General features: G+C 52.3%; 1 protein-coding gene across 2 annotated transcripts; it reads right to left on the bottom strand.

The window, feature by feature from the left end:
* Positions 1-1,241: 1,241 nt before the first annotated feature.
* CDC45 (cell division cycle 45) lies at positions 1,242-27,176 on the bottom strand. 2 transcript variants are annotated; one of them, XM_006890445.1, is made up of 18 exons: positions 27,011-27,176; positions 26,841-26,900; positions 25,376-25,468; positions 24,658-24,795; positions 23,635-23,778; positions 21,285-21,340; positions 20,441-20,489; positions 18,978-19,039; positions 16,150-16,200; positions 14,910-15,029; positions 13,468-13,599; positions 12,921-13,019; positions 12,032-12,193; positions 7,557-7,695; positions 7,381-7,464; positions 3,828-3,946; positions 2,352-2,428; positions 1,242-1,306 (listed from the first exon to the last, which is right to left on the bottom strand). In XM_006890445.1, the coding sequence occupies exons 1-18, from the start codon at positions 27,059-27,061 to the stop codon at positions 1,242-1,244; spliced, it is 1,701 nt and encodes a 566-aa protein (XP_006890507.1). In that variant the 5' UTR covers positions 27,062-27,176. The 2 variants fall into 2 exon arrangements, with proteins under 2 accessions (XP_006890507.1, XP_006890508.1); XM_006890446.1 differs by lacking the exon at positions 24,658-24,795.
* Positions 27,177-27,855: the final 679 nt, after the last annotated feature.

The raw sequence follows: 27,855 nt of genomic DNA, 5'->3' as shown, positions 1-27,855 counted from the left end.
ACCCCTATGAGGGTGAGGGGGGTTGTCTCCAGGTGGAGTGTCACCCCAGGACCCCACAGGGGGCCAAGTCTAGTTCATGCCCAATGCTCTCACACATCAGCTCGTGGGCCTGTGTGTCCTTGAACATGCAGCCCTTACCCGGGGCATCTTAGCCACTCCACCCCCTGCACCCTGTCCCGTCTTGGCGGCAGGTGCCACCCTGCAGCACTCGCGGTGTCCAGAGCAGGCTGTGTCCAGAGAGGCCCTTCAGGAGAGGGGAGCTTGCAGCATCTCTGCCGGCAACCTGGGGGCAGCGACAGTGCTGGGCCCCGGGGAAGGCTGCACCGGACACTCCTGATCAGTCACCAGGCTCAACGTATCTCCCGAGGCTCTGATGGCCACCAAAGGCCACTGAGACCCGACAGCCCTCACCAGAGACCCAGAGGTATGACGTGGAAGTCCTCCCTTGACACACAGCCCATGTACCCCCGCAGGCCGCCCCGAGAGGGGCTGCTGATCCCTGAGGAGCCCCCTCTCCCCAACATGGAAGCTGCTCTGATCTCTCCTAGCTCACCACGGGTGGAAGGGGGAGCAAGAGGGGACCCTGATGTCAGTGCCACTCTGCATGGCAGGGTCATCTGTTGCCCTGAGGGTCTCTGCCGTGTGGGGGGACCTTGCTGAGGGATGATCACACCAGCACAGCGGGTCCTCACCCCAGAGGCTCGGGCCTGCTTCCTGGTGGGGTGGAGGGTGGTGATTCGAGAAAGGGGGGGCATGTAGGACATGGTTCGGCTTGTTGCCTGAGTGATCTTGACACCCCCTTGGGGTCTCTGGAGGTGCACATAGGAGGGAGCACATAGTGGTGGGAGTGGGGGTGGTGTGTGTGTGGTTGTGGGGCAGCCTTGGCTCTCGGCAGCGCCAGGAAGTCTGTGAGTTTTCCATGCTGAACTTGCTACTGCCCGGCTCCCACGGTGTGGCAGGACAGGGTAACACACTAGCTCCTTCCAAGGCTTAATGAAATTAGTTTTCTCTAAAACGTCCCATTGTGTCGCTGTGGGCAGCCAGGGACGAGATGGTCTTGGGAAAATCTGGCAGGACTGACCTGGCCTGAGAGCGGATTGAAACCTCTCTGGAGGGAGGGGTGTGGAGCGGGAGGGCCCCTGCGGGCAGGGATGTGGGGATGGTACGCATAGGCAGGGCGCCCTCTCCAACCCCAAATGTGGCCAGTAATCTGCCCCCTCCTCCCCCGAAACAACTCACCCTCAGGACAGGAGAGAAACCAGCGCGTCCAGAAACTTGCTCCGATCCTCGGCTTTGAGCTCAATTACTGGAGTAATGAAAGAAAAACATCTTGTCAGGTGGGAGAGGCCGAGCGGGGGAGCCGCGACGGGCATGAAAGCAGAGTGAGAACAATTTGGGGCACGCGGACTCCCTCACGGACACTTCCGTGGGCACTCCAGATGTGACCAGCCCGTCCCCGCCTGCAGCACTGGGGACAGATTTCCCTGTCCCCCTGTGCTGGGGGTGTGATGGCTCTGAATGCCACTGACCTCGGCCTTCCCGGGCAGAGGGGGACCCACTGTGACCAGTCTCTTGGCTTTCAGGATCTCATCCATACAGGGGGACAGGGACTCGCTGTCCCCATTTCTCAGTGCCACCACCTGGGAGGAAGTCCTGTCACTCCACACTCGGAGGACCAAGCAGGAATTTGTCCCCAAATGCTCCCCATAAAGAGAAGGCAGATGTCAGCCTTATCACACACCAAGGACACAAAAGAAGGGGTTGTAGCTCGAGGTTATTGGGTCAAGGTTGGGACTTGACCTGGAGGGGACACCGGGCTCCAAGATGACCAAGGTGGCTTGGACAAAGCGTGGTGTGTGACCACAGTAATTACAACTGTGAAGGAGTTAGAAGGGGATACCGTCGGAAAATGTCCTTTGGACAAGGGTGGATGAAAGCACTGCCCACGGTTGGCACTGGGGAGGGGATGGGAGGGTGCTCCAGCTGCTGGCTTCTCTGGGTACAATTTTCTAATCTAAGCCAGCATGCAAGGGTCCACTGTGAATTCACAGTTGCCAGGGCCTGGTGCCCCAGCCCTGGAGGCAGGAGTGACAAGGTGAGGCCCTGGTGTAGGCGACAGCACGGCGTCCTCAGCTGCCACGGGCCTCGCTCTTTTGCATTCTCTGCAGAAGCAGAAAATGGCCTTGACCTATCGGCTGGGAATGGTAGGGACCCTGGGCTGCCCGTCCATGAGTGAGGGAGCTTGAAGGAGGGATGGGGGGCCCAGGGGTGCAGCAGGTCCGCACTGGCCCTGGGAGGGCAGGTGATCTCAGTGGGGCTGCGGGGTGTGTGTGTGTGTGTAAGACGCTTACCTGACAGATCAAAGTGGTTGTGCAATGTCCGGGAGCTGGTGCTTTCTGCGGCCTTCTCAAAGGCCCGCCCAAAAAAGCTGTCGGTGTGAGAGGAACACACTGGATGAGGCCCGCCTGCCCCGAGCCTCCGACTACCCTCGGCCCCCATGAGAAGCACTAGCATCGGCCCGGAAACCTCCAGGCCCCCGCTGACCCTGTCCAGTCTCCACTTATCCCTCTCCCTGGGCTCGTCACCACTGGAAGACTGCAGTGGCCCAGTCTGTCACTCAGTCCCCCAAACAAGTCCCTCTTGGTCCTGGCTGGACAGCTGGCTGGGGCCACTCATCACCCGCTCCCTCCACACTCCCCGGGCTCATCCTGATCTGACCTGCACCCATTGACTCAAACCAGTCAAGTCAGACATGAATGTCTATCCCTCAAGGGTCTTCGCATGGACAACCTGAGTGAATGCAGCTTCCCACCGGCTACGCACCATGTGGTGGGCAGGGCAAGCCGAAGCCGAGGGCCAGTGAGATCCACCAGGCCGCCTGCATGTAGGATGCACACAACAGTCTCTCAGGTTAAGAATCAGGTCACGGTGGGCAGGGAGCAGGGGGCCCTGCAGGGCTCGGGCTGGGAGACCAGAAGGCAGCCTGGAGAGCCGGGCGCAGGACAGCCCAAGACATAGCCAGCCCTCCCCGATGCAAAGGTGCAGACCAGGAGCTTAGGGTGGTCACGGTGAGGAGGACTGTCACAGGGGAAGGGTCTCCTGAGCTCCTGGCTGGAGTGCAGCCCACTCATATCAACACTGACTAGCATGACCACAGCACAGGGGCAAAAAACCCAGCCAGAAGGGCGGAAACAGGTGGCCGGAGAGGAGGCGCCCCTGCTCAGATACGTGCCCCAGGTCTGGCCCTGGTGACTTCCGGCAGATCACCCGGCGATCGCTCAGCGACGAAATGTGTCGCCATTCAAAGCTCTGGATCAATGTCCACCGAGGACACAGCTGCCCGCACTGTCACTGAGGGGAGGCGTGCTACAGGCAGTGGGTCACCTCAGGCCCCCGCACTGCCTAGTGCTGGCCAGGAGAGTGGCAAGCTCGGGCGTGGGGACAGCTTGGCGTTCACGACAGGGTGACCACGCTGGACGTCCTAGGCCACACACTGCCCTCCTGCCTAGTGCCTCTCCTCTGGGATGAAGGTGGTCCCTCCCTCCTGCTGTGTGCACACTTGCCCCTTTAACCCGCAGCTGGACCCCTGCAAGGCCATTCCTGGGTGTCCTGCTCAGTGCAAGCTCTAAGATGCAGACCTCCAAGACGGGGTTGGCTGTGACCGTCACCAGTGTGGGAATGTAAACATACAGTTCAGGCTTACTAATCCAGGCCGAGCGACAGCCCTCGGAGCCCGCTGTGTGGTGGAACCGCCTGGCTCAGCAGAGCCAAGGGGCCGGCTGGCCACGTACCTTGAGGACCACCCCCCCAAGGACCAGCCCACTCACTTCTTTCTGTCCGAGCTGTCTGTCTCCGGGGGAATGCCCACCACGGTCAGAGTGCCCTGCTCTGCACTCAAGGGCGCGGCCATCACCAAGGGCAGCAGCTTGCAGCGTCGGTTCTTAGTCTGAGGAAGCAAAGGATGGTGGTCATTCACCCCACTACCAGCAGCACCCCGTGCTGAGATCTGCACCCCCAGGTGCGGCCCTGGACAGGCCGCCTCCCACAGGCGTGCTGGGAGGGGTGGGGGCTTCGTGAGGCCTGGGCACAGCATTGTCTCAGCCTTCTCCTGACCTTTTTTACATCATTCTGGGATAAGACACTTCTGGGTGCTGTTCTTCCTCCCTCCCCAGCCCCCCCAAGATCAGGAAACTTTACTACTGATATGCAGGAAGTGTTCTCATGTAATACAAAAAAATGTGTCTGGTGGCATTTCTGGGAAAGTAGACAGGAGCCTGGGTCTGTCCTGACTGGCTGTCACATACAGAGAGAAGAAGTCCTACTGTAAAGAAACGAAACAGGAAAAGTCACAGAAAAGTTTGTACAAAGACATCGAGTGAGTCTTAGAAGGGACCAGTCTGTCTGAAGGGCCTTGCAGACGGGAGGATACTGCTTTGAAAAGGAGCTGGAGGACCCCACGTAGAAAGCGGCCCTGGCACGAGGGCTGGCAGAGGCGGGCCGCGCCCTCTCAGACCCTCACAGGACCAAAGTCACGGGGGCTGGGAGCCCGCGGTCAGACTCCTTTTTGAATTCCCTTAGGAGAACTTTCTTTTTTTAAATATAGAAAAGAAAGCACCCCCACCCTTCACAACACAATACCTTGGCTCTCGGGGGGCCCTGAATGGATGGCTGAGCAGAGGCAGAGCTTGGTGCCCAGAGGAGAAAGTGCGGGGCTCAGGAGGGCTCCCACAACTGGTGCAGTTCTCAAATGACCTACAGTTGTAGATCGTAATGGTTTTGAGAATGTCCCCTGTGCAGCTCGAACGTCTAGAAACCTTTCCTCTTGCTTAGGTCTGCGCTGCGAGTTGTGGCTGAGTCCGGCCCTGGCCTCTGGTGACCCCAATGCACAGTGGCATGGACACAGTGCCTCGTCCTGCACCATCTTACAACAGACGGCAGATCACGCCACTCTGCTCCATATGGTTCCCACTGGCTGGATTTTGGAGGTAGGTCACCAGGCCTTTCTTCCTAGTGTCTCTTAGGCTGAGAACCCTCCTGAAGCCCGTTCGGCATCTCAGCAACACACGAGCCTCCACTGACTAGGAACTGAACTGGCTGCGGAGGGAACCCGGGTTTTGGATTTTACAAACACATTGATGAGATGCGCTCTGGGAAAGAACAGTTGTGATGACGTCAGCCTGCATGGCGGGTGTCCTGAGGCCTGCGCTTAGCTTTGTGCCAATCACTGCACCCCACTTCCCAAGCAGGGGCCCCCGGTGCTGCTCCTGTGCTGGTGCCTTCTGCTTGCTGCTTGCTCCACGTGAGGTGACAGCCCTCCGCGTGGGCACACCACCATGGACTGATCAACCTGGGGTGGCCTCACCTTATTCCACACCTGCATGTGGTGTTTTGGGGTACACATATGGTGGAATCCCCTCACTGGTTACACAGACCATTTCCACAGGGCTTGCTCCTACGGTCTGTCCCACTTCCGTGAGTGCCCCCGCTGTGCCCCCCCCCCCCCATCCCCTAATTTTGTTCTTCCTGCCACAGGGCCCACACCCAGTCCCCTCCCTGCTCAGAGCGGCCATGGATGGGAGGACCTGCTGTGTCTGGCCTAGCTCCAGGCAGGTCAGACCCTCAAGGACACTGGATATGCTTTCTTTTGAGACTTTTCCCCACCGCTCAGTCTCTTCAAACTCTGATAAAGTCAGCCAGGCACAGCCATTTTCCTGAGGCGGAAGGCAGGGGTCTTGAGACAGATCCTTCTAAAATTCATGGGCCCCCACAGCCTCAAACCCTACATCCAGCTGTTGGCAAGTTTGAGACACCAGAGCCCAGCATGTTCAACTCCCCAGATCTGCTCCCCCAACGATGCAGAACATCTGCTCTGAGCACCTTCTGCTGAGGCTCTACCTTCCTGCCTGCACTCTCACCCGTCACCTGCTGGGTCCCTGTGTCACCCACTGGGCCCTCGTTCACTGTCACCATCTGTCTGCATATTCGCCTCCCAGACCCCTGCCCAGAAGCTTCCCCAGCAATCTCCCCATTCCTTTCCCTGCCCCCAAAGCCTGCAGGGACACACTTTCCCCAGAGGAGGCGCTCACACCCCACCTGTCCTCCTCCTCCACTGCTGCTTCCTCTCCCTCTGCTCTGGACCCATCAGCCTGGAGCTGTGACTCCAGTGAGGGCCTGGACTCTTTCCTGTTGCTTCCCTCACTCCTCAAGCCATGCCACGTCCTCCCCCGGAGGCCTACCCCACGAGGAACGCGGGCCTCCACCAGCTGTCCCTCTTTTTGTGTTCGTCTGCCCTCCTACGAGCACACATGCTCCCTCAAGAAGAAAGAGCAAAGCTCTGAGCTCCCTTCACTGCTGCACTCAGTGCATTGACAATGGTCTGTCATCTCAGCTGCCTCGGAAGTGAGGGCTGGCCCAGGAACCAAATGGGATGCAGATGACCATCACCCCAGCTGCCCAGGAACTGAGGACTGGCCCAGGAAGCAAACAGGATGGCCAGTCACCCTTTGAAGGCTAGCAGGTAAAGGTTGCCCAGCGAATGGGTGATAAAGAAATGGATCTTGTGATGTGAGTAGGTAGAATGCCACCCATTTCACAGATGAGGGAACCGAAATCAAACAATCTAGCTCACATAGCAGGTGGACTGTCATTATGTACTGCTGAGTTGGAACAAACTCATAGCTGACCCTCCTGTGGGTTTTCAGAGGCAGTAAATCAAATGGGAGGAGATCGCCCATCTTCTTCCCATGGAGCAGCCGGTGGATTTGAACCGTATGCCTTTGGGTTGGCAGTGCAGCCCCTTTCCCCTAGGCCACCAGAGCAGGCAAGCAGGCCACGTGGAATGACAACCCAGGAGGCACACTTGGGCTGGGAGGCAATTCTGCCCCAGTCGCCTTCCTTCTCTGACCTGAAGCTTCTGCCCCATGTGCCCCACGCGGTCCCTCCCTCACAGACCAAATGACCGGGACAGTAAGGGACTAATCAGAGCTGTTGGGCCAAAGACGCTGAGAAGTCAAAGGAGGAAAAAGCAAGGGGTCAGCCCACCTCCTCCAGATGGCAAACGGTCACACTCATTCTGTCCCTCACTGATGTGGAGTTGGGACCGACCCACAGCTGCCCCATCCAGAGGGTGTGAAGGGCTGTAAATCGCATGAGAGGAATTGCCCATCTTTCTCCCTTGGAGCTGCTAGTGGATTTGAACCGTCAGAGAGAGGAGACCTTTAGGTCGGCAGCACAACTTCGTGTGGACTAGGCCATGAGAGTTCTCAAATGGGCACAAGCAGCCTTCAGTTCAGCTTCTCACGCCCGGGCCAGCGCCCCATTCTAAGCCGCGGCCTTCCTGCCCCCACTGGCACCTCCTACCGGTTCAAGAGGGGAACTCACTGAATACACGAAGGACTTGAGCAGGTGTCGGCTGAGCAGGCTCAGGGACGCTGGCTTGGAGAAGAGTATGACATCTGGAGTGCCCTGGGGAGGGGGGACACGGGGATGGTCAGAGGGGGCGCGCAGCAGGTGAGGCACAAGCGCCCGGGTGTGTCCGTGCGTGTGGGGAGCCCGACCTCCATGAGGGAGCAGTAGAGGAAAGGCCCCTGGGAGATGACGAGGTTGGTGCAGAGGCAGCTGGCGATGGTCTGCTGGGTGGCCCGCAGCTGCTTCTTGGCGAGTTCCAGGCCGTGGTAGAGCTTGTCCAGGTTGCTCCTGTAACAAGAACAGATGTGTGGAGTTGGGTGTGCATGGCCTGGGCTCTCGGGAAAAGGCACAGAGCCGCAGAGGAAATGCGTGGCTCCTGGCTGAGGAAAGGGTGTAGGGAGAAGAGTTTATCTTCTCTCTTTTGATATCCCTTCAACACGAAAAAAGAAAAGAAATACCAGATGGATAAACCCATAAGGGTATGACTGGAGGTGGGAATGGGAGCTGGCGTCAGGAGACAGAGGTCAGTACAGGAAGGAACCTACAGAGAAGGCCAGCAAAGGCACCTGGCAGGCACCGTCAGAAAGAGAGCTTGTGAAGATTTGGCCTGGTGGTAAGCAGTGTTATTGCTAACCCGAAGGCACACGGTTCAAATCTACCAGGGTTTCGAATCATTCTAAGTGTGAAAAACAGGCAGTTTCCTTTCATGTGATTTACTGCCTCTGAAAACTTGCTGGAGGGTCAGTTCTGGGTTGGTTCTGACTCAATGGTACTTAACAAAAAGTAGGGCTCTTTTCTGACCTCAGTGAAGAAGTGGGGCCCTTGAATAAAGCCTTTGCACCAGCAGATAAGATAAGGGTCCTTAGGTGTTATGTCCCTGCTTGCTCAGATGCGGTGAAGCCTCCAGCCTGAGATCGTAAGCTCAGCCTGGTCACCACAGCCCCTTCTTAGATATCTAGGACCTCCAGATAACCATGAAGTGCCTGTGGCCTGAGAGAGAAGGCCCCTGAAGTAAACAGAGATGATTCAGAGAATGAAAGAGAACTTAAAATAAACTCAAATTTGACCCCTAAACTATCAGCAGGATGCTATAAAAAAGTGGCGCTGATATACATGTCTAGGGCCTAACAGAAAACAGAAAGAAGAGATTTTACAAGCTTCTTGGGTGAGTGACCACTTAGAAAGAAAGACGAATCAAAATGGTTCAGACTTCTCCTCAGCAGTACTGCTGCTAGAATATAGAGGCGGGAGGGAATTTCCATTCAAAGGAAAACCATCCTCAACCTTGAATTCCACACGAAGAGAAACCAGCAATCGGATGAGGGTAAAAGAACACCATCAGACATGCAAGAACTCAGAATGTTTACTCGCTCAGAAGGTGCCCTTTCTTTGAAAGTTAAGAGAACTGTGTTCCAGCAAATAAGAGAATAAACTAGAGAGGACAAAATTGTGGGTTGTGAGGAACATGGGATTTAACCTAGGGGCAAAACAAAGGGACCCTGTGACCGGTGACCATCAGGCCATGGAGCTACAGGTCCACTTCAGGGTCAGGAGGCTGAGGCTCAGGCTCTTGCTGGACAAAAGGGGCTTAGGAACGCTTGCTGGGAAGAAAGTTAACTAAAAAAATGGAGGTATGACTAAGCAGGTAATTGAAATACTCTAGGAAAAACAGAGTGGTCTCAGAATGTAACATAATCAATATATTGATTCTTGTTTCTTTCACAGTAAAGTATTTCTTGACTCTCCTCTTTTAGACTTGGCCTATAGTCAAGGGTGAGATCATGCATTCTATCATCTACGCCAAGGTTTAAGTTCCATCAACAATGAAAATGCAAAAGTACAGATTTCAGAAGCCAAGAGGGACCGGAGAGGAGAGTCAGAAATGCGAAACTCTTCTTACAGAGCAGGGGGACAGAGATACTGGTGAAAGGACCACATGTAAGGACGTTAAAGCCAGAAGGGAGCCGGAAGCAGCAGGGTTAAGTGTGTCAGCAGGAGAGGAAGTGCAGGCGTGAGATGAATGTTCCTTGTGGCGGCAGCGAGTCCACAGACAATGCTGGAAACTGACGAAGAATGAGAAAGCTGCACCAGCGGTGGAGATTCTGGATCTTTCCAAATCTCCATATTAAAGTAAGACTACAAAACCCAAACACCAAGGATCTGCAATTTCAACAAAATAAAGGAACCAAAACAAAAGGGAAGAAATGAAGTAAAGCAGCTGGAATCAGCAAATCAAAAGGGCTGAACTAGCGTTTCTCAAGCTGCGAGAATGGAAGAACAAATTAAAAATGCTACGGGCAAAATCTCGAATGATTCAGGAAGCATCAAAAGAAGATGGAATGAATACAGTCATCGTACCAAAAAGAAATAATAAAATAAAGGCATCTAGATTGGAAAAGTAGTTGTTGTTGTTGTGTGCTGTCGAATTGGAAGTGACCCATAGCTTACCACCTGGCAGATTTTCAGAGGCAGTTAGTCACATGGGAGGAGAGTGCCCATCCTTCTCCAGGGGAGTGGCTGGTGGCCTTGAACCACGTGCCTTTGGGATTGCAGTGCAGTTTCTTGCCACCAAAGTATGAGTGAAAAACACCATAATGTGTAGATTACATGATTTTACACACAGAGAAAATCCCAAGGAATCTACGAGAAATCTACTACAGCTAATAAATTCAGCAAAGTTGCAGGATACAAGATCAGTACACAAAATCAGTTATATTTGTATCTACTAGCGATGAGTAAACCAAGAAAAGAAGAAAACAATTCCATTTGTAACAGCAGCAAAGAGAATAAAAGACTTTGGGATACACTAACAAAGCAAGTGGAAAGTTCAAACTCTCAAAATTTTGTTTTGTTGGAAGAAATCAAAGAAGATGGAATTGAATGGAATGGCGTTCTTGTCCATGACTCAGAACACTTTATATTGTGAAGATGGCAATATTCCCCCAATTGATCTACATTCAATGCAATTCCTACTAAACTTCCAGTTGACATCTTGGCAGAAATTGACAAGCTGATCCTAAAATTTGGACGAAAATTCAAGGGGTCTAGAATACGCAAAACAGTTTGGAAAAAGACAAAGCTCAAGAATTCACACTTCTCAGTTTTGAAACACGCTATGAAGTCAAAACGGTAAGATACTGGCATTAGGACAAAGAGATAGATCACCTGAAGAGAATTTATAGTCCAGAAATGAGTCCTTAGGCTCATAAAATGAAAATGAATATTCACTGCCATTAAGCAAGAAGCAACTCATAGCCAACTCTCCAGTGGTTTCTGAGTCTGCCCATTTTTCTCCCATTGAACCATTGGTGGGCCAGCCACTAGCCTTAGGCATATAAGCATTTGATTTTCAACAAGGGTGCTAAGTCAGTTCAATGGGGATAGTCATTTTACCCAACAGTGCTGTGACAAAGCGACATCCATATGCAAATAATGAAGCTGGATGCCTTTCTTACACCCAACATAGAAATGAATTTCAAGTGGGACACAGTACTACATGTATTAGCTAGAAGGGAGTTCTGGTGTCTTAGGGGTAAGGAGTTGAGCTGTCAATCTAAAATCAGGTGGTTCAAATCTGCCAGTTGCTACGAGAGGGAAAAATGGAAAATCTCTTCTTCTGAGATTTATTGACTCTGAAAACCCAATGGAGGATCAGCTATCAGTTGGATCTGACTTGACAATACACAACAACAATAATAGAAAATCCTTAGTGAAAAACAAAGGCATAAAGTCTTCATGATTTTGGATTAGGCAACAGTTTCTTAGCTATGACAGCTGAAACACATCCGAACTGGCTTAAACACATTTGAACTCGCTTATTATAGCTGAGCTGACACTCCAGCAGGTTTTCAAACACAGTAAATTGCATGGAAGGAGACTGTCCATGTGTCTCATGAGTAGCTGGGAGACTCGAACCTTGTGCCTTTGGGTTGGCAGCCCAACTCCTTACCACTAAGCCACCAGAGTTCCTTTAGAGCTAAAAGGCAGTATTTTGTTCTGATAAACATATGGTTGCTGAGTCAGAAACTTCTCAACAGCACCTGACAAAAAACAACAACAAGAGATAATAATGAAAGAAAAATATACAGGAACTCTTAGGAAATGAGTAAAGAACTACAAATTTAAAACCACCAACCAAAATGAGAAATGAATACTAAAAAAATAAAACATAGTAAACAGAGTCTTAAGGATCTAAAAGGTAGGGTAAAAAAAACACACACACATGAAAACAAAACAAAAAAAGGAGAAACAAGGATGATTCAAGAGAAAAGTTGAAATGTTAAAAAAACAGGCAGAAAGTGGAGCTCTGGTGGCCCAGTGGTAAGAAGCTGTGCTACAACACTGAAGGCCCACAGTTCGAATCCACCAGCTGCTCAATGAGAGAAGGATGGACAATCTCCTCCCTTATGATGAAAACCCACAGGAGAGTCAACGAGGGGTCAGTTCCACCACGATGGGAAAAACAGGCAGAAAGTCTCTGCCAGGCCCAACCTGGCGGTAAGTGGGTTCTTACTGGGCACAATCGCTCACGCGCCCCAGCCACCCCCACAGCTTGCTTTGCTGGCCGGTGAGAGAAATGACTGGGTGGCCCCCGGGGACCACAGGCCTGAGCTGTGCCCACTACCTGGAGAGACTGTCCAAAGCCTGGGTGAAGTTGTCAGCCCCGGAGCCATCCTTCTCGGTGCTCTCCATCAGAGACATCGTGGCGAAGACCACGTCGCTGGCCAGGAACTTATGCTTGAACCCAAAGTGAATGCTGAAGGTCTGCATGCGTACGTCCTTCATCCTGTGGCCAGGGGTGGGGTGTGAGAAGAGGCAACGTGGCCGTCACGCGGGGGGCGGGGGCATGCGTGTCCTCAAACGGTGGCTCATCTGCCGTCATCCCGCTCGCAGACGGGCCACACGTCTGAGAGCTCTGCCAATGCTCCTGAGCTAGCGTTCCAGTAAAAGGACCAACTGGGCCAGACGCGCTGGCCTTCAAGCCCAGAGGCTGGGGGCGGGCAGCACAGTAACAGTGGGGCCAGGGTATGTGGGCACTTTCTTCTGCACCAGCTGCCTCTCTGGAATGAGAGGGATGGTCACCACCAACTAGCGGATCATCATGCCAGCTAGCGTTTGCACTGGGGAGCGGAGCTGCAGGTCTATTTTAACCCAATGAAGACGTCCGTGAGCAGTGCTAACATTAGTCTGGCCCAGGTAGCTTGAGAATGGAAGATGGTTCTGACAAGTACAGGGATAAATCCCTGCAGGGCTGAACTGCAGGCCCCTGGTTTAAGAATTCTCAATCCTACAAGTATTTGACGAATTGTTTTTAAGGTAAAGAGAACTCAAAATTTCGAAAGGGGCCAGACTCAGGTCACATTCACTGGGATCCTTCTTATTTTATTTAATTTTGTTTTTTTGTTTGTTTAAGGTTTTTATTTTTGATCCTTATTTTTTGTATTGTTTGAGGCATGTGGTTAAAGCAAAGCCCCCACTGTCAAGGAGGTGAGTTCAGAAAAATGTATCTTTACCCAAATTTATTTGCAGATTCTTCAATGATTTCCTGCAAGTTCTCCTTCAAGGAAACGTCCATGGAGTGGAACTTCTGTTTGACCTGTTTCAGTGGAAGGCTAGAAAGGGCAAGCCTTGGTCATGAGAGGAAGAGTGGTTTAAATCACCATCATCGCAATACGCTCAGGGCTGACGCGACCCCACGAAAGCAGCACACCCACAACCACACCCAAGCTAGAGTTCTCTGTCTGCACTGGGACACTATCACAGGAGGGAGCTCTCGCGGCTTAGTGGTAAGGAATCTCGCTGCCAACACAAAGGCACGTGGTTCAAATCCACCAGCTGCTTCACGGCAGAATGTCCTCCTGTGTAATTTACTGCCTTTGAAAATCTGCTCAAAGATCAACTAAGCGTTGGTTCTGACTCAATGGTACACAATAATATCATAGTATCCAGCAATGAAGAACTTAAGGTAGAACTGGGCATCAGCTGTGATTCACAACAAACACGGGGGGAGCTTTCCCCTTGGGGATGAGGGGGGCTCACGGGCCAAGGCTGACCACTCACCCCATGTCTGCCAGGAACTCCTGCAGCCGCTTCTGGCCATGCACGGACCAGAGCTTGAACCTGGCTGCGGTGTAGCACGTGTTACAGAGGCTGTCGTAGAGAGACCAGTGATGGTACAGGGCCAGGCGGAGGCTGGGGTGGGCGTCAAGGAACAGTGCGGTGCTCCCAGGTCCACCCCGAGGGGGTGCGCAGGACCCCTTCAGCAGCAGCCCTCACCCCCAGGCCTGCCCACCTGCGATGCTGTGTGTCTAACTTGGCTTTGCCCCCTGAGGCCTCACCTGCATAAACCAGCCATCACCGCAAACCTCAAGGGAATGCTTTCCATTTTATCTGATTCAGATAAAGAGCCCGAGAGGCAGCTAGAACTGTACAGCTGGCCCCAACTGCCAGAGAAACATGACACAGAGGTCCTTGGAGCCCGCGGCGGTCACAGGGACAATGACAATGGTCACACATCACTCAACAGCTCTCCAATCAGACTGCTGGCCGCAAGGCTCCCTGCATGTCTGGCCACTTTTGCTCCAGCACCTTGGCGTTTCCAGGTCGCCATCTTGACTTTGTGAATCCTTCTCTTCTGCCCGCTGCCCACTCCTGAGGTCACGTGGTCCCCTCAGCGCATGCGTGCCACGCTGGCAGGCATTCCCTAGCGAAGCCAGTCATCTCACGGTCTCCAATGAGATGCTGGGGCCCCTCAAACCGAACCTGTCTATACCCACTCCTCTTCATGACGGCCCAGCGCAGGACAGGGCAGCTAAGCGACTGTTCAATCCCCTGACCATCTATCTGCCAGTCAGCAGCAAGACCCCACGGCATGCTTCATCTCCCTACTTCATACTCCCTCCACTCAGCAGCAGAGGGAGCTTTTTAAGAACAGGAGCTGAGCTTGGGTCACTCCTTGACCTCCCCTCTGGTCTTGGAATCACAGGCCTGCTGCTCTTGCTCTGGCCCTGTCAAATCTCCAGCCACCCTCTCAAACGTGCCACAGGGCCTTTGCACCGCCACAACCTCTGCTGGGCTCCTCTCCCTTCCACCAGGCAGGCCAGAGACTTATAACATGGTCCACTCCTAGGTCCTTCCGGAGCATTCTTGCACCCGACTCGACCAATGTCTGTGCCTTCCTCATAAAAATGTTGCCAACTGGGAACTGCAGTTTAGGGCACTCCTTTCCTTTCCTTTTCAGCAGGTGCCAGTGTGTGCACCCATCTGCGTGCGCTAGAGACGTGTGGCTCTGCCCTGCAGGACGCATACCGCAGAGCCAGGCCAAGGTAGACGGTTCACACTACCCAATACTTTTGCCCAACAGGGGCATCAATCATACCTGCCCCTTCCCCAAGCCTCTGGTGTCACCGGCTGCCTGCTCTGGGCACGTGGCAGTCACTGTCGCACAAGCTAAACACACAGTTCTTCAAGCAGAGAGCACACAGCTGGGACCACAAGGATACTCATACTCGAAGGCGATGCGTGTGCAGTCCACGGAGAGGGCGTGCTCCTCATCCTCGTTCCTGTGGTTGTGTCGTGATACATGGCGCTGCAGCAAGCCCACGTCAGTCACGTACTTCATTCTGTTGGGAAGCACAAGGGCACTGGGGAGCCCTCCTTCCTCCGTGTGGTCCCAGGGAGGCTCACCTCCTGTGCTCAGCTGCCTGGGAGGCTCAGCCCTGCCCTGTGGCCCTATTCTTAGTGCCACCTCCGGGGAAGCAACTACACTGTCCTCGCAGGGCAGCCGTGGCCTCACCGTCCACTAATCAGAGGAGTTGGGCCCCAAGGAAGTGACAACGACCCAAGCGGAGGTGATGGAGTCTGAAAGTGCCACAGAGTACAACAGCAGGCGGCCTGGAGAAGGTGTTTACTAGGCCAGTTCTCCGAGGGCCACTGGATAGAGACGGTGCCCAGGCTGTCTGTCCCAGTGAGCCTGCTGCACTCCTGCAGAGGTGATGGGAAGGCTGGGACATGACATGCCCAAGCAGCAGCCCATGCTGGTGGGACTTCAGGACCTTCACCCGCAGGGGGCAGACTGGGATGAGGAGGCAGGAAGTCGCACGAGCCATCTGCCAGGGGAAGTGGAGACTGTGCCTGGGGCTGTTGGCCAATGGGCCTCGGAGAACTGCCTGGTCCCAGAAGTGGGGGGCCTCGGAGAACTACCTAGTTCCCAGAAGTAGGTCAGCGTATTAGGTGGAGGTCCCTTGGGCCACCTTGTGAGGAAGTGGGAGACCCGGGCACTGCCCACCCACTCACCCGTCTCTGCCCTGCCTTGCCTGGGTATCTGAATCCCCCAGGGTTTGGTTCCTACATTCTCATGGCTCGAGAGGCAAACTTAAAAGTCAACCTCTGGATGTCCCTTTATCTCTAAGATCAAGTCCAAGCTCTCTGGCAGGGTGGCAGGGCCCAGCTCTGGGTGCCCCCCGCTCCTTCTGCCCCCTGCAGCCCACCTCCAGTATTCACACAAGCTGGCTCAGGAGGGCTGTGGGGACTGTCATGTCCTGTCCTCACCTCGGGCTCCACCTGGTGGAGCCTCTGAGGATGGAATATGTGTCCCCCCAAAGCCACACCAGAACATCAAGAGTCCAGGCAGAGGAGGACCAGGCTGTTCTTAGCAGGACTCTACAATGGGGGTGTCCCTGGGCACGTTGGCTGGGCTCAGCAGAGGTAGCCACCCTGAACCCCGAGGGAGTGTATCCTTACTGGGTGATTCTGTCTTGAACCCACTGGTCTGTCAGTCCCACGATGGCCCACCTGGAAGGAGAAAGGGGGGCAGTGAGACTGGCCTGTATAAGCTGTGCAGCAGGGACCTGGGGGGGTACATGACTCAGCTAGGCTCCCCTCGGCATCTGTGATCACAGCAGGGACCCCACAAAATGTTACGTTAGCCGGGGTGATTAGCAGTCTTTCCTAGGTGAGAGAAGGGGTTAAATGAGGCCACTCTGCTCCCAACACCGGGGCTGCACGCTTACAAGGACACACAATGGATGGAAGGTTCGAGAAGCCCAGGGCAAGCGGCACTCTGCTTGGATGTGGACACTGGCACCGCCGATCTGGGTGGCTCCTTGGACTCATTGCGGTCCAGTCTTGCCTGAGCAGCACCCCAACCCCAGCATGTGGAGAGGGGGGCCAGCCCAGGACTACACTCAACACACCTGTGCTCGGGTACCAGCCGACTCTGCCCTGGCCCTTCACCTCTCAGGACTTCTCTCACCAAACAGCTCTTCAGAGTCTAACAACCCGTGTTGTTGCGCACCCAGAGCTGACCGTTCAGCAGGTTTTCAGAGGCAGTAAATCGCACCAAGGAGATTGTTTATCTTTCTCTCCCGGAGCAGCTGGTGGATTCGAACCACGTGCCTTTGGGTTGGCAGCGCAGCTCCTTCCCACTAGGCCACCAGGGCTCCAACAAGTGCTGGTCATAGCCATTTACCTCCTTCTGGTTCATGTCAAGGACACAGAATGACAGTTTTCAGGCCAGTTTTCTTTGCATGTGTGTATGTGTGTGTGTACCATCAAGTCGGATCAAACTGGCACGAGAGGAGATGGCACCTCCTCCATCCAACAAAGCATCTGGTGGATTTGAACCGCACACCTTTGGGACTGCAACGCAGTTTCTTGCCACTAGAGCTTCCTCAGGTCACTTTTCAAGCCCTCAGGTGACGGGATCCAACCTCACCTTTTCTGAATGAAAAAACCGAGACCGAGGCTGGGACCTGACCTCCAGGATCTGGCCCAGGACAAGTGGTGACCGGTGTGATCAGGCACCAGGACCAGATGAGTCCTCTGTGGGCTTCTGAGTGGAGAACAGCCCATCTGTAAGCTCCATGACCATGCTGAGGGCACTCTGTAGAGAGTAAGGCAGGAGAGCAGACAGCACGCTCCTTGGAGGCAAGGATGGTGATGCTTCATCTCTCATACGTTGGGCACGACGCTAGGAGAGAGAGTCCTTGGAGAGGGACATCACGCTCGGAAAGGTGGAGGGTCATAGAAAGAGACCCTCGACCAGATGGACTGACACAGTGACTGCAGCAATGGGCTCAAGTGTGAGAGAGACTGTAAGGACGGCACAGAGCAGGGAAGGGCTCAGATCTGTTATTCACAGAGTCTCTGTGAGTCTACTCGATTCGATGGCACCTCACAAGAAGGTGGGAGAACAGTCATGCCTACCAGGTGCCCACAAATGGACAGACTTCTGGGAGCTCTGGAAGGCTGGTCGAAGGGGAGGAAAGGGTTGTTCAAGGACCGCCATTGATAGTGGCAGGTCTATGGAAGATGCCTTGCATGGCTGGCCCCACCTCCCACTGATCTCCTCCTATTTCATTTTGCACTGTGTTATTTTTGCATTTGTTCTTACACAGTTTGTGGAGTTTTGTGGAAGCATTCAGAGGGTGTGAGCTCCTACTTCAGGACTCTGCAGGGTCACGGAGCACGTAGTGGGTGCCCGTTATTACCTGATGCTGTCAGTGGTGATCCCAGGCCCGGTGTGGGGGACTGTCACTTCCTTACCACGGAAGAGGATCTGAGGTTTCAAAGGCTGAGAGCGGAGGCCAGAGCTGGGAGGGACAGTCAAGGCCAGCCATCCGTGCCAGAGCGCCCCCTGGCTGTGCTGTGTGCAGTGCAGCAGGGGACTCTGGGCGCTAACCCCCAGGGGTGCTCACTAGCCCTTAGCCCTGCTTGTGGCTGGACCATGATCTCCACGGTGGGTGATCAGAACTGGAAGGAGTCTCAACGGAGGAACGAATCTAGACCCAGAGCTGAGGTCACAGGGCAGCAGGTGGTGGAGCCAGGCCAAGGCCCCCGTTTCTATCTTCACTCGCATTTACAGCACCTGGTGAATGGTCTCTTCCTTCACGCACTGCTCCTGTGTGTGGAAGGCATCAGCCACGGCCTGCACAGCAAACTCGGGAGGAAGCAGCCAGGGATGCGTGGACCACACATCAGCACTTTTACAGAGACATCGAGGGAGGCTACTGCATCTAAATCTCCTGTCTGTTCTGCCACGGAGCTCTGGTGGCCTAGTGGTAAGAAGCTGCGCTGACAACCAAAAGGCATACAGTTCGAATCCACCAGTGTCTCCATGGGAGAAAGATGGGCAATCTCCTCCCATGGTATTTACAGCCTCTGAAAACCCGTTGGAGGGCCAGCTACGAGTCGGGTCTGGCTTGATGGTACGTAACAACAGCAACAATTTGTTCTGTCATCCTAACTGAATAAGCAGTAAGGCTGGAGACAAGAGCAGAAAGCAGGGGAGAAACATCCGAACCCAATCTTCTGATCCTGCAATACGCTCCCTGTCCTCAAGTGTTTCCTGGCTCGTGAGTTTGTATGAACCTAGACTCACACAAACAGGAATAACACTGGGCTCTGCTGGTGGGACAAGGGAGGCGACTTCTTCCAGGGCTTTGTTTACACTGCAGGACCCAGCTGCCTTCCACTGGCAGGTGAGAGTACACACACACACACACACACACACACACACATCATCTATGCACACACATGTGCGCACACACTCACTGGCTGGAGCTACGTACCACAGCATGTCGTTCAGATCCTTGGACATCACCCAGGCCAACTCAAACATCACCAAGGCGGACTGCAAGAGAGCAGAGAAGCCTGAGGCCGGGGAGCGCCGGGCTTACAGAAGGGCACACGCTGCGGTTCAGCTCAGCCGGACTCCAGCCCAGCACGGAGGACCTCGCGCCGAGCAGCCCGGGGAGCACAAGACCGAGAAAAGAGCTGGAACATTCTCTTCTGCTGGTTAAAGTGTCAACACCAGTGTGCTCTGCCGTGCGGCGGCGGGGATGCCACCGCATGCTGCATGGCGGGGATGCCACAGAGCGGCGGGGATGCCACCACACTGCAGCAAGGGCCTCTCCACGCAGCACTCGGGCCCCCTAGTGACGTCTCAGGTCTGGATGGCCTCGCTGTCTTCCTAACCACTCCCCTGTGCTCTCCTGCTGATGGTCTGACGCGTACTTCCAGGAAGGCCAGACCAGGGGGCATCTTGGTTTCAGTTATCTGAGTATTAGAGGTGAAGAGGGGTCCTGGATCACCCCAGAGGAGGGTCTTTCTTGGAGGGTTGTCTGGATGGAAGCATTGCTTCCCTGTGAGCCGAGAGTCAGGGCTGTGGTAAGAGCCTGTGACGGGGGTCGGGGTCTGAGTACAGAACTCTGCAGGCCTCTTAGCCTTGGATGCTGACCTTCCTCTGAAGGGACGCCTTCCCCAGGGACTGGGCTTCACAGCTGGAGGGAGATGGGCACCTACTGTGCACCTGCCCCGGCTTTGGGTACACATCAGCACCCTCCTAACCCCCTTCCCAGATGCAGTGAATGCAAAAGGCTGACATCTCACAGGACAAAGGAATCGTGACAACAGGAACTGGATGTGTGGGAGAAGACTAAACATGGGAGATTCTACTGGACGTTTCTTTCCTGGGTCTACTGAAGTCCCTGAGCTATGCTCAGCATTAAGTGGGCACAAAGAAACCACAAAACAACTAGGGTTTCTATCCACGTCCTGCTCTGGCTGGTAGAATACACCAGGGTATCTCAATATTTAGGAAGCAGGAGTGGCATCCACTTCCTAAACCACATGCCTCTGGAAACTCTATGAACTTTGAAAATGACGATAGTTATGGAAAGGCTTCAAGTCTTTTGTTCATAGGGTCGCTATGAGTCCTGCTGAACTCAACGGCAATCATCATCATCAACAACAATGACAACAACATCTAGATAAGGCTGGTATATCTAATGGGTTTTTTTCTTCACAGATACTGATATAGTTTATGGCACTGAGTCTTTTTGATGATAAGCAAACACCATAAACCCCAACAACCAAATCCAAATCCGTTTATCAGTGAGTCAGTTCTGATTCTTGAGGCAGGGAAGCTAGAATTCAAACAGGCTCTGACGGCTCTAAAACCTTTCTCTGACTTACTGTGTTTTAGGAAACTTAGCCCTAAAGTTAGAACATAATGACGAAGACTCAAACTTACAGATGTCCCGTGGTATTCATACTGCTCATAGTCAAAGAGGATTTCTCTCCTGTAATGATACCAAAAAAAGGCATGCATTCACAGGGAGCAATATAGCAAACATTTTTTGGCAAATGTTGAAATGATAGTATTCAAAGAAGTGCAAATTATGTCTTGACACTATGCCTTTAGGGAACTCTGGTGGCCGAGTGGTAAGAAGCTGCGCCGCAATCCAAAGGCATGTGGTTCGAATCCACCAGCTGCTCTTCAGGAGAAGGGTGGGCAATCTCTTCCCATGTGATTTCCTGCCTCTGAAAACCCACTGGAGGGTCAGGGGTGGGTCAATACCCAACAACAACTATGCCTTGGGTCCCAGGGTGGTGCAAGAGGTTTGTGTCTGACAGTCAGCCTAAAGGCTGTGGTACCAGTGGTACCATGGAAGACGGTGCTGTTACTGGGTCAGAATCGACTCGGAGCTGACCCTCTAGCAGGTTTTCAGAGGCTGTAAATCACACAGGGGGAGACTGCCCCGTCGTTCTCCCGCAGAGGAGCTGGTAGATTTGAACTGCATGCCTTGGGGTTGGCAGCGCGGCGCCTTATTGCTAGGACACCAGAGCTCCCTCTGTGAGTGAGGGGTGACCCAGAACCTTCTCCGTTGAAGGGTCACATGCTCTGTTCTAAAGCCACTGGCTCTGGGTTTTACATGAAGTACGCTAGGATAGAACAAACCCACGCTCCCTGAGGAACATGCAGGTGTAGGTAGCACCGCAGTCCCTCAGGAAGAAGCTCCCAGGCTGTGGGGTGTTCCTCCAAGACCCCAGGGTGCTATTCCCAGGCACGCGAGTACTGCTTGGCACAGACTCACCTCCGGGCCTCCCATGCTCTCCGCTGCCTCCTCTTCATAGTTTTCTCCACTATTTCCTGGCACAGGAACAAAGAGAACAGAATGGCAAGAATTTATCCTCACAGCCTGAGAAGGTTCTGGTCTGGCTGAGGCACTGGCCTCAGACCCGGGGGAAAACCTGGGTCATCCCACACCTGGGCACATCCGTTCCTGGACAAAGACTGCTCTTTCCCAGGTCTCCTTAGAACTGAGGACACTGTGGGGAGAGGGAGGAATGGCTCCCCAAGCACCTGCTACAGCCTCAACTCCCAAAGCTCTCCATGCCACCCACCACCCCGTGATCTGGGACAAGATAGTCATCTCATGATAGCTTCCTCAACAAAATGAATAAGAGCTGCTGTTTCACAGGAGTTCCTGGATGGGGCACATGGTTAACACGTCTGGCTGTTCACAATAAGATTGGCTGTTCAAGTTCACCCAGAGGCACTTGAAGGAGGTTGGAAGAAAGGCCTGGTGATATACTTAAAATCAGCCGTTAAACCCCCCGTTGGGGTAGAATTCCACTCTGACATACAGGGGTTGTGACGGGCTGTGAGGAGCTGGAATTAACATGCAACTGGTTAATGCTTCTTTCATTCTATCATGTGCCACTCCCTATGTTAATTTTAAAGGTACACTCTCATTATCAGAACAAAGGATGATGTCATAGGCAGTTTTTAAATGCACAGGCTTCATGTTCTACCTCCTGGCATGGTGAGTATTAACTATGGTCTTAAACAATTGGTCTCCTCCAGTTTAGAGGATAAATAAAGTCATAAGGAAATAATTAACCACTAGAGCTCCTAATCTTTAACCTCTATGACTCAGAGACTGGAAGGACTAGATGGTACCCAGCTTATCAGTGCTGACCATACAGAAAGAGACAAGACCAGAGGTGTTCTGGAGAGAGTGGGAGGCAAACATGGAATGAAACTCATTCATAAAAATGGCCAGGCTAACTCATGACCTCAAGCCACCTTTTGAGCCTCGAATTAAACTCATCCCTGTGACTCAACTAGCAGCCAAACAAGAGACAAGCCTTTAAGGAGAACGGTAACACCAGGAAACAGCCCTCAGGAGAACCAACCAGATAATAAGATCGAAAGGGTAGCATTTGTTCCAGCAGAAAGTAAACAAGGCAGTGGGTCTTCTGGACTTGGGGAGGACCATAGACTCAAGATGCGTCTGATTCAGGCGACTTTTGTCCTTAAACATCAGAAGTTACATCATTGCTCCTCAGTAATTTGGTGACATCATTGACTAGGAAAGCCTTACGCTTTTCAATCACTTGCTTTGCTGCTGAGAGTTGGATAATGAATAAGGATGATAGAAGAAGAACTGATGCCTCTGAGCTCTGGTGGTGTAAAGGAGTACTGAATAGCCCATGGACCACCAAAAAAACAAACAGATATATCTTAGAAAAAGAGCTGCAGAGTTCCTTGGAGGCAAGGAAGAAAAAGCTTCATCTTTTTCTTACTTTGGGCATATTGTTAGGAGGGGTTACTCCTTGGGGAGGAATGTCACGCTTGGGAAGGTGGAAGAAAGGCCAAGAGAGGAAGACTCTAGGCTGTCAACCAGGTAGATTGACGCAGTGACTCCATCAGTGGGCTTGACTGTGTCAGAGAGGGTGAGGACGGCACAGGACAGAAAAGGAAGGGTTCAGACCTGTTGTTCACAGGGTCACCACGGGTCATAGGTCATACTCAACTCGAAGGCACCTAACAACAACACAGACTCAAGGAGAACTTGGCTAACTGGCATAATATACAGTTATGGTCTACATTTTAGTTTGGTGAGTAGTGTTTGGGGTCTTAAAAGCTAGTGAGCATCTTTCTAAGATACATCCAATAATCTCTACTCAGCTGGAGCAAAAGAGACAGGAGGAAGCAAAGAAAGAAAGAAAAGCTTCAAAGAAGCAGCTGGTTTACAGTACAAATGGTCTCCAGGCACCGATGCTGCCTCTACACCGGGGCCAGAGCTACCCATCGCCCAGACACCACTGCGGCTCTCGTTAGGGGCTCATAAGTTGGCTCCAGCCCATCAAACCCATTGGTGTTGAGTCTGATTCCGACTCATGATGATCCCAGAGCCAAGAAATAAAACTCCAGGGAGCTCTGGTGGCCTAGTGACAAGAAGCTGCACTGCAATCCCAGAGGCACACGGTTCGAATCCACCAGATGCTCTGCTGGAGGAGGGACAATCTCCTCCTGTACCCGTCAGATCCTATTTGACGGTACACGCATAAAAAATAATAAATTTTTAAAAAAAAGAAATAAAACTCCATCGCCACCGACAATAACAAGCCAGACCCCTGAGCTCAGCCCCAACACACCTCTTCCAGGCGCGTACGCTTCTCAGAAGGCTCCGAGACATCACTTTCATGCCCTGATTCCTCCTCATCCTCTTCTTCGTCCCTGAAGATGTCATCATAGGCGGGGACTTCTAGGTCATCGTCTTGTTTAATGAGTAGTTTGATCTAAGTTGGTGACAAAAAGCAATCGCATGTGTCCTTCATAGAAAACTCGGCCACAATGTATTTCCACCCCCTGCAGAATCTTATCATTTTTCTGGTTAGACAGACTTTGTGGTAGACTTTGTTGTTGTTAAGTGTTGTCAAGTCAAGGACAACTCATAGCGACCCTATGAACCAAAGGCCTGAACTCTGTTGTAGAACTAGCATCGTTTCTCTAAGTTCATACTGTTTCTGGTAGACTTTAGGGCATGAAAATGTGCAAGACCGAACTGAATCATATTCCCATCTCTAAAAGCTGTTCTGGTGGGTTTCTCTTGGAGGAGTTACTCCATGAGGATCTGTGGCCTGACACCAGGTGAACGTGGGGAGAAGAAAATCCACCAGCTCACTGCACCCTTGCTTGCTACTCAGCGGCCCAAGAGGGAGAGCGGTAGAGATGCATTAGAGGCACTGAGATCTTTTACATCCGCTCTCTTTCTGGTTCTCACGTGCCTCTCCAGGTCAGTGAGGCTGGTCTTGGCCCCATTTTACATGCAGACCCCTCCAAGGTCTTCCATTATTAAAAGGAACAGGGTTGAGCATGAGAGCCAAAGGCAGACTCAGTGCAGGGTTCCAGTGTTGACATCTCAGGTCAAATGAATTCCACAAACACATCAGGAGCACCCTCTACAGGTCAAGTGCTATGTTTCTCATCAAAGATGGACAAAATCAGGTTCAAATTCTTGCCCTTGGGTTGCTAATACCCCCATGAAGACAGATGGGTGCTTCCCAAGAACACCAGACACAACATTGTATGTGGTGTAAAAAGGGTACAGATGGGTTGATTGGAGAACACTGAGGGCTGGGACCAGCCCAGGAGGTATACCCCAAAAGCGTGGTTACCTGGGTGGTGTTGTACACGTTCACGACATTGACTGGCCTGTGGGTGTCACATACAAAGAATATAATATCTTCCTCGGGTTGAAGGATATCCAACAGGTCAACATTAGCGCCACAGTTTATGAGAATAAAATAACGGAACTGAAAAAAGAAAAAGGATTAGATATACTGTAAAACTCATTGAGGAGGTCTGTCACTTTCTCTGCTCCAGGCAAAGCTGTCCTACTGAGAGACACCGGGTTCCCAAGAGGAGGCGAGGCCTTGATGGGTGCAGCTTTGAGAATGGTAATGACTGGCCTGCGCTGAGCATTCTGACACACTCCAGCATCTCATCTCCATAAGAACACCATGAGGGAGGCCTGAAGGTTGGCTCTGCTTCTCAGATGCACAAGGATGCTCTCTGAGGCCAAGCCTCGTGCACAGGGTCAAGGTTACGAGAGTGTGTGCACAGACCTTAGACCTGTAACGTGTCTCTCCAGGCCTCAGTCACCACGCTTTACTGACTAAGTAGGCTGTTGTTGTATGCAGCTGAGTTGACTCCAACCTATAGAAGCCCCATGTAGCAGAGCAGAAGAATGTCCTCGAACTCGGACATGTCATTGCTGCTGAGTTTTAACTGACTCACAGCTGATCATCCAGCAGATTTTCAAGAAGCTGTAAATCGCATGGGAGGAGATTGCCCAACTGATTAATGTCTTTTGTGTGTAAGACAGCTTCATACCTGTTCTTTGTGCTCAAGGAATGCAGTTTCAAGTTCTTGCCAGCCAGAAACTGGAACCAGCGTGTACTGGACATGGTCACAATGGAACAAGGCCTGGGGGGTAAAGGAGAGACATTTTCAAAGTCTTATTTAACTAAAAAATCCCTTAAAATCACTGCCACCATTTTGGTTCTGAGTGATAGAGACACTTTATAGGGTTCGCAAATCTATACATCACAGAGGGAGGAGATTGCCCAGCTTTTGTGGATTTGAACCCCGAGAGATATGCAGCTTTTGCATTAACAGCAAAACTCGCTAGGGACTAGCCACCAGAGAAGTCTGCAATTTACTCTTTAATTCACCAAAGGGAGGCGGGAAGCCAAATAAAGAAGGTGGGGAAATGGATGATGTGATCAAAAGAGCTAATCCAACTTGTATCAACTTGTTGATACTCAACATGTACCAGCGTAAAACTGTGCTCCACATGGTCTTCAGAGGGTGACTTTTTGGAACGAGCTGGCTGGATTTCCGAGGTATCTCGGGGTGAACTCAACTGTCAAGGTTTCAGTTAGCAGCCGAGTGCGTATCTGTGAGTACCCCCAGAGACTCCAGAGCAAAGTCAGGAAAAGGATAATGGGAGAAACTTGGTAGTTGGGATGTGAATACTCACTGTAGCACTCTGTCCATTTTTGCATACATTGGTGGAAAATTTAATCTTACCTCCAGATCTGGTGCTAAGTTCTTGATCTAAGGGACTGATCCCCAAATCCCACTGCCAGTGAGTCGAACAGGACTCACAGCACCCCTCTGTTCAGTTTCTAAGGCTGTAAATCTTTACAGGAAGAAACTGCCTTTCTTTCTTTCTTTCTCCTGTGATTTGCACCACCAACTGGCAACTCAGGTTGCTTTATGTCACTAGGGCTTCTACTGGACCCGACCAAAATCAGTGTAAATGGTTTGTCATATTCAACACAAGACTGTTCTAAAAGACTATTTTATTGGTCGAATCAGAACCGACTCAGCTGATTCTCCAGCGGGTTTTCAGATGCAGATCACACAGGAGGAGATTGTCTGTCTGTCTTTGTCCCACAGAGCCAGGTGGGGGATTAGAACCAAGAGCCTTTGGGTTGGCAGTGCATCCTTACCATTAAGCCACCATCACTTAGGACACTAACATGCCCTCAGTTGTCACAGATCGGTTTCTTTCAAATGCCACATTTCATTAGCTGCTACCAATCTTACATTCCACACAGATGCAACTATTTTTTGTGTACGTTATTGCAAACACATCGGCTACCACTTTGCCTTCTGGCTAATCCTCACTCCTCACCCTCCAGGTTGGGAAATGACCTCCCAGGTTTCAGCTGTGGCTTCTCCAGCCCTCGCCACACAGCCCCTGTTCATCGGGGAGTTGGGAGGAGCTCCTCTCTATTCCCGTCCTCACCTCCCACCTCGGCCCCTCCGCTCCAGGGTCTGCGGAGCTCACCTGAAGGATCTTGCAGGCACAAAGAGCATCCACGTCGGAGGCCACAAAGAGAAGGACCCTCTGTCGGAAGGAAAAAAAGCAGGCTGAATTAGGCGAGGAGAGTCATGGAGCTCCCTCTCATCCACAGCTTCTGACAAGATCGAGGCCAAGGGACAGAGACTGAGGCTCACCTGGCTCTGGACCAGCTCGTAGAATTCCTTGCGGAAATCGGACACGAACATGTCCACGGGTGGCCGATCACTTTGCACTAGAACTGTGACACCGGGGGGTCTGGCGGTGGTCAAGAGTCCCGCCAAAGTAGTGCTATTCCCATTGGACCGGAGGCCGCCAATCAATAGCTACCTGGCTCAGCCCTTCCTCCTTTCTGATTGGGTCTTATAGGGGGCGGGCACTAGTACAGCAGCCATTCACACGATTGCCTTTTCAACTGTGATTTCCACTTACCCAGAAACGCAAGTCTCAGTGGACATTTTTACTTTGGGGAGAGTGGGCTGGTACCACCCACGAAGAGCTACTAGAAAGAAAAAGCAAGAAAAATATTCCTTTCCATAATGAAACTTAGCTATACGTAGGATAAGTATGTCAGTGTTAATATTTTTAACACAAGCTCTCTCTCCAGCTTATAGTCTATTATAAAGTGGGGTTCGCTTCCGCCCGTTTTCAGAGTCAAGCGTCGAAAGAGCTAATTGCATTCTGGGTAATGTAGTCCGGGCACAGACTGGACGTTACTAAGTTCGTGTGGAGGGGAGTACTACGAAGATGTGATTTAAAAGAATAAGAAAGCTACTTATTTTAGAGTGGAAACCTAGTTAGGTATAGGTATTGTACTGTTTATTCCCTGGTAATTCCAGACTTGAGACTCTCTGCCTGGCTTTTCCCCCTTTGCAATCGGCCCCGGGTCTCGGCGCTCCCCGGCCCGGGTTCCGGCTTCGTCACTTCCGGTTAGGTCCCGGAGCATCAGCTAAACCTGTGTTGGCGGCGGTAGCGATAACTGTACGAGGTCGTGGTCGGCGAT

The sequence above is a fragment of the Elephantulus edwardii genome, unplaced genomic scaffold (genome assembly GCF_000299155.1).
Source record: "Elephantulus edwardii isolate Elephantulus edwardi_28Jun2011 unplaced genomic scaffold, EleEdw1.0 scaffold00089, whole genome shotgun sequence".
Classification (NCBI taxonomy): domain Eukaryota; kingdom Metazoa; phylum Chordata; class Mammalia; order Macroscelidea; family Macroscelididae; genus Elephantulus; species Elephantulus edwardii.
The sequence above is the reverse complement of the archived record's forward strand: the minus strand, read 5'-3'. Positions and strand labels throughout refer to the sequence as shown.

Excerpts from the sequence above, each read along its gene's own strand:
- CDC45 (XM_006890445.1), bottom strand. The coding sequence starts at position 27,061 with ATGTTCGTGTCCGATTTCCGCAAGGAATTCTACGAGCTGGTCCAGAGC. Across the intron at positions 25,469-26,840 it reads GTGCCTGCAAGATCCTTCAG|GCCTTGTTCCATTGTGACCA; the intron begins GTGAGCTCCGCA and ends TTTACCCCCCAG. Across the intron at positions 21,341-23,634 it reads AGCGTACGCGCCTGGAAGAG|GAAATAGTGGAGAAAACTAT; the intron begins GTGTGTTGGGGC and ends TTCCTGTGCCAG.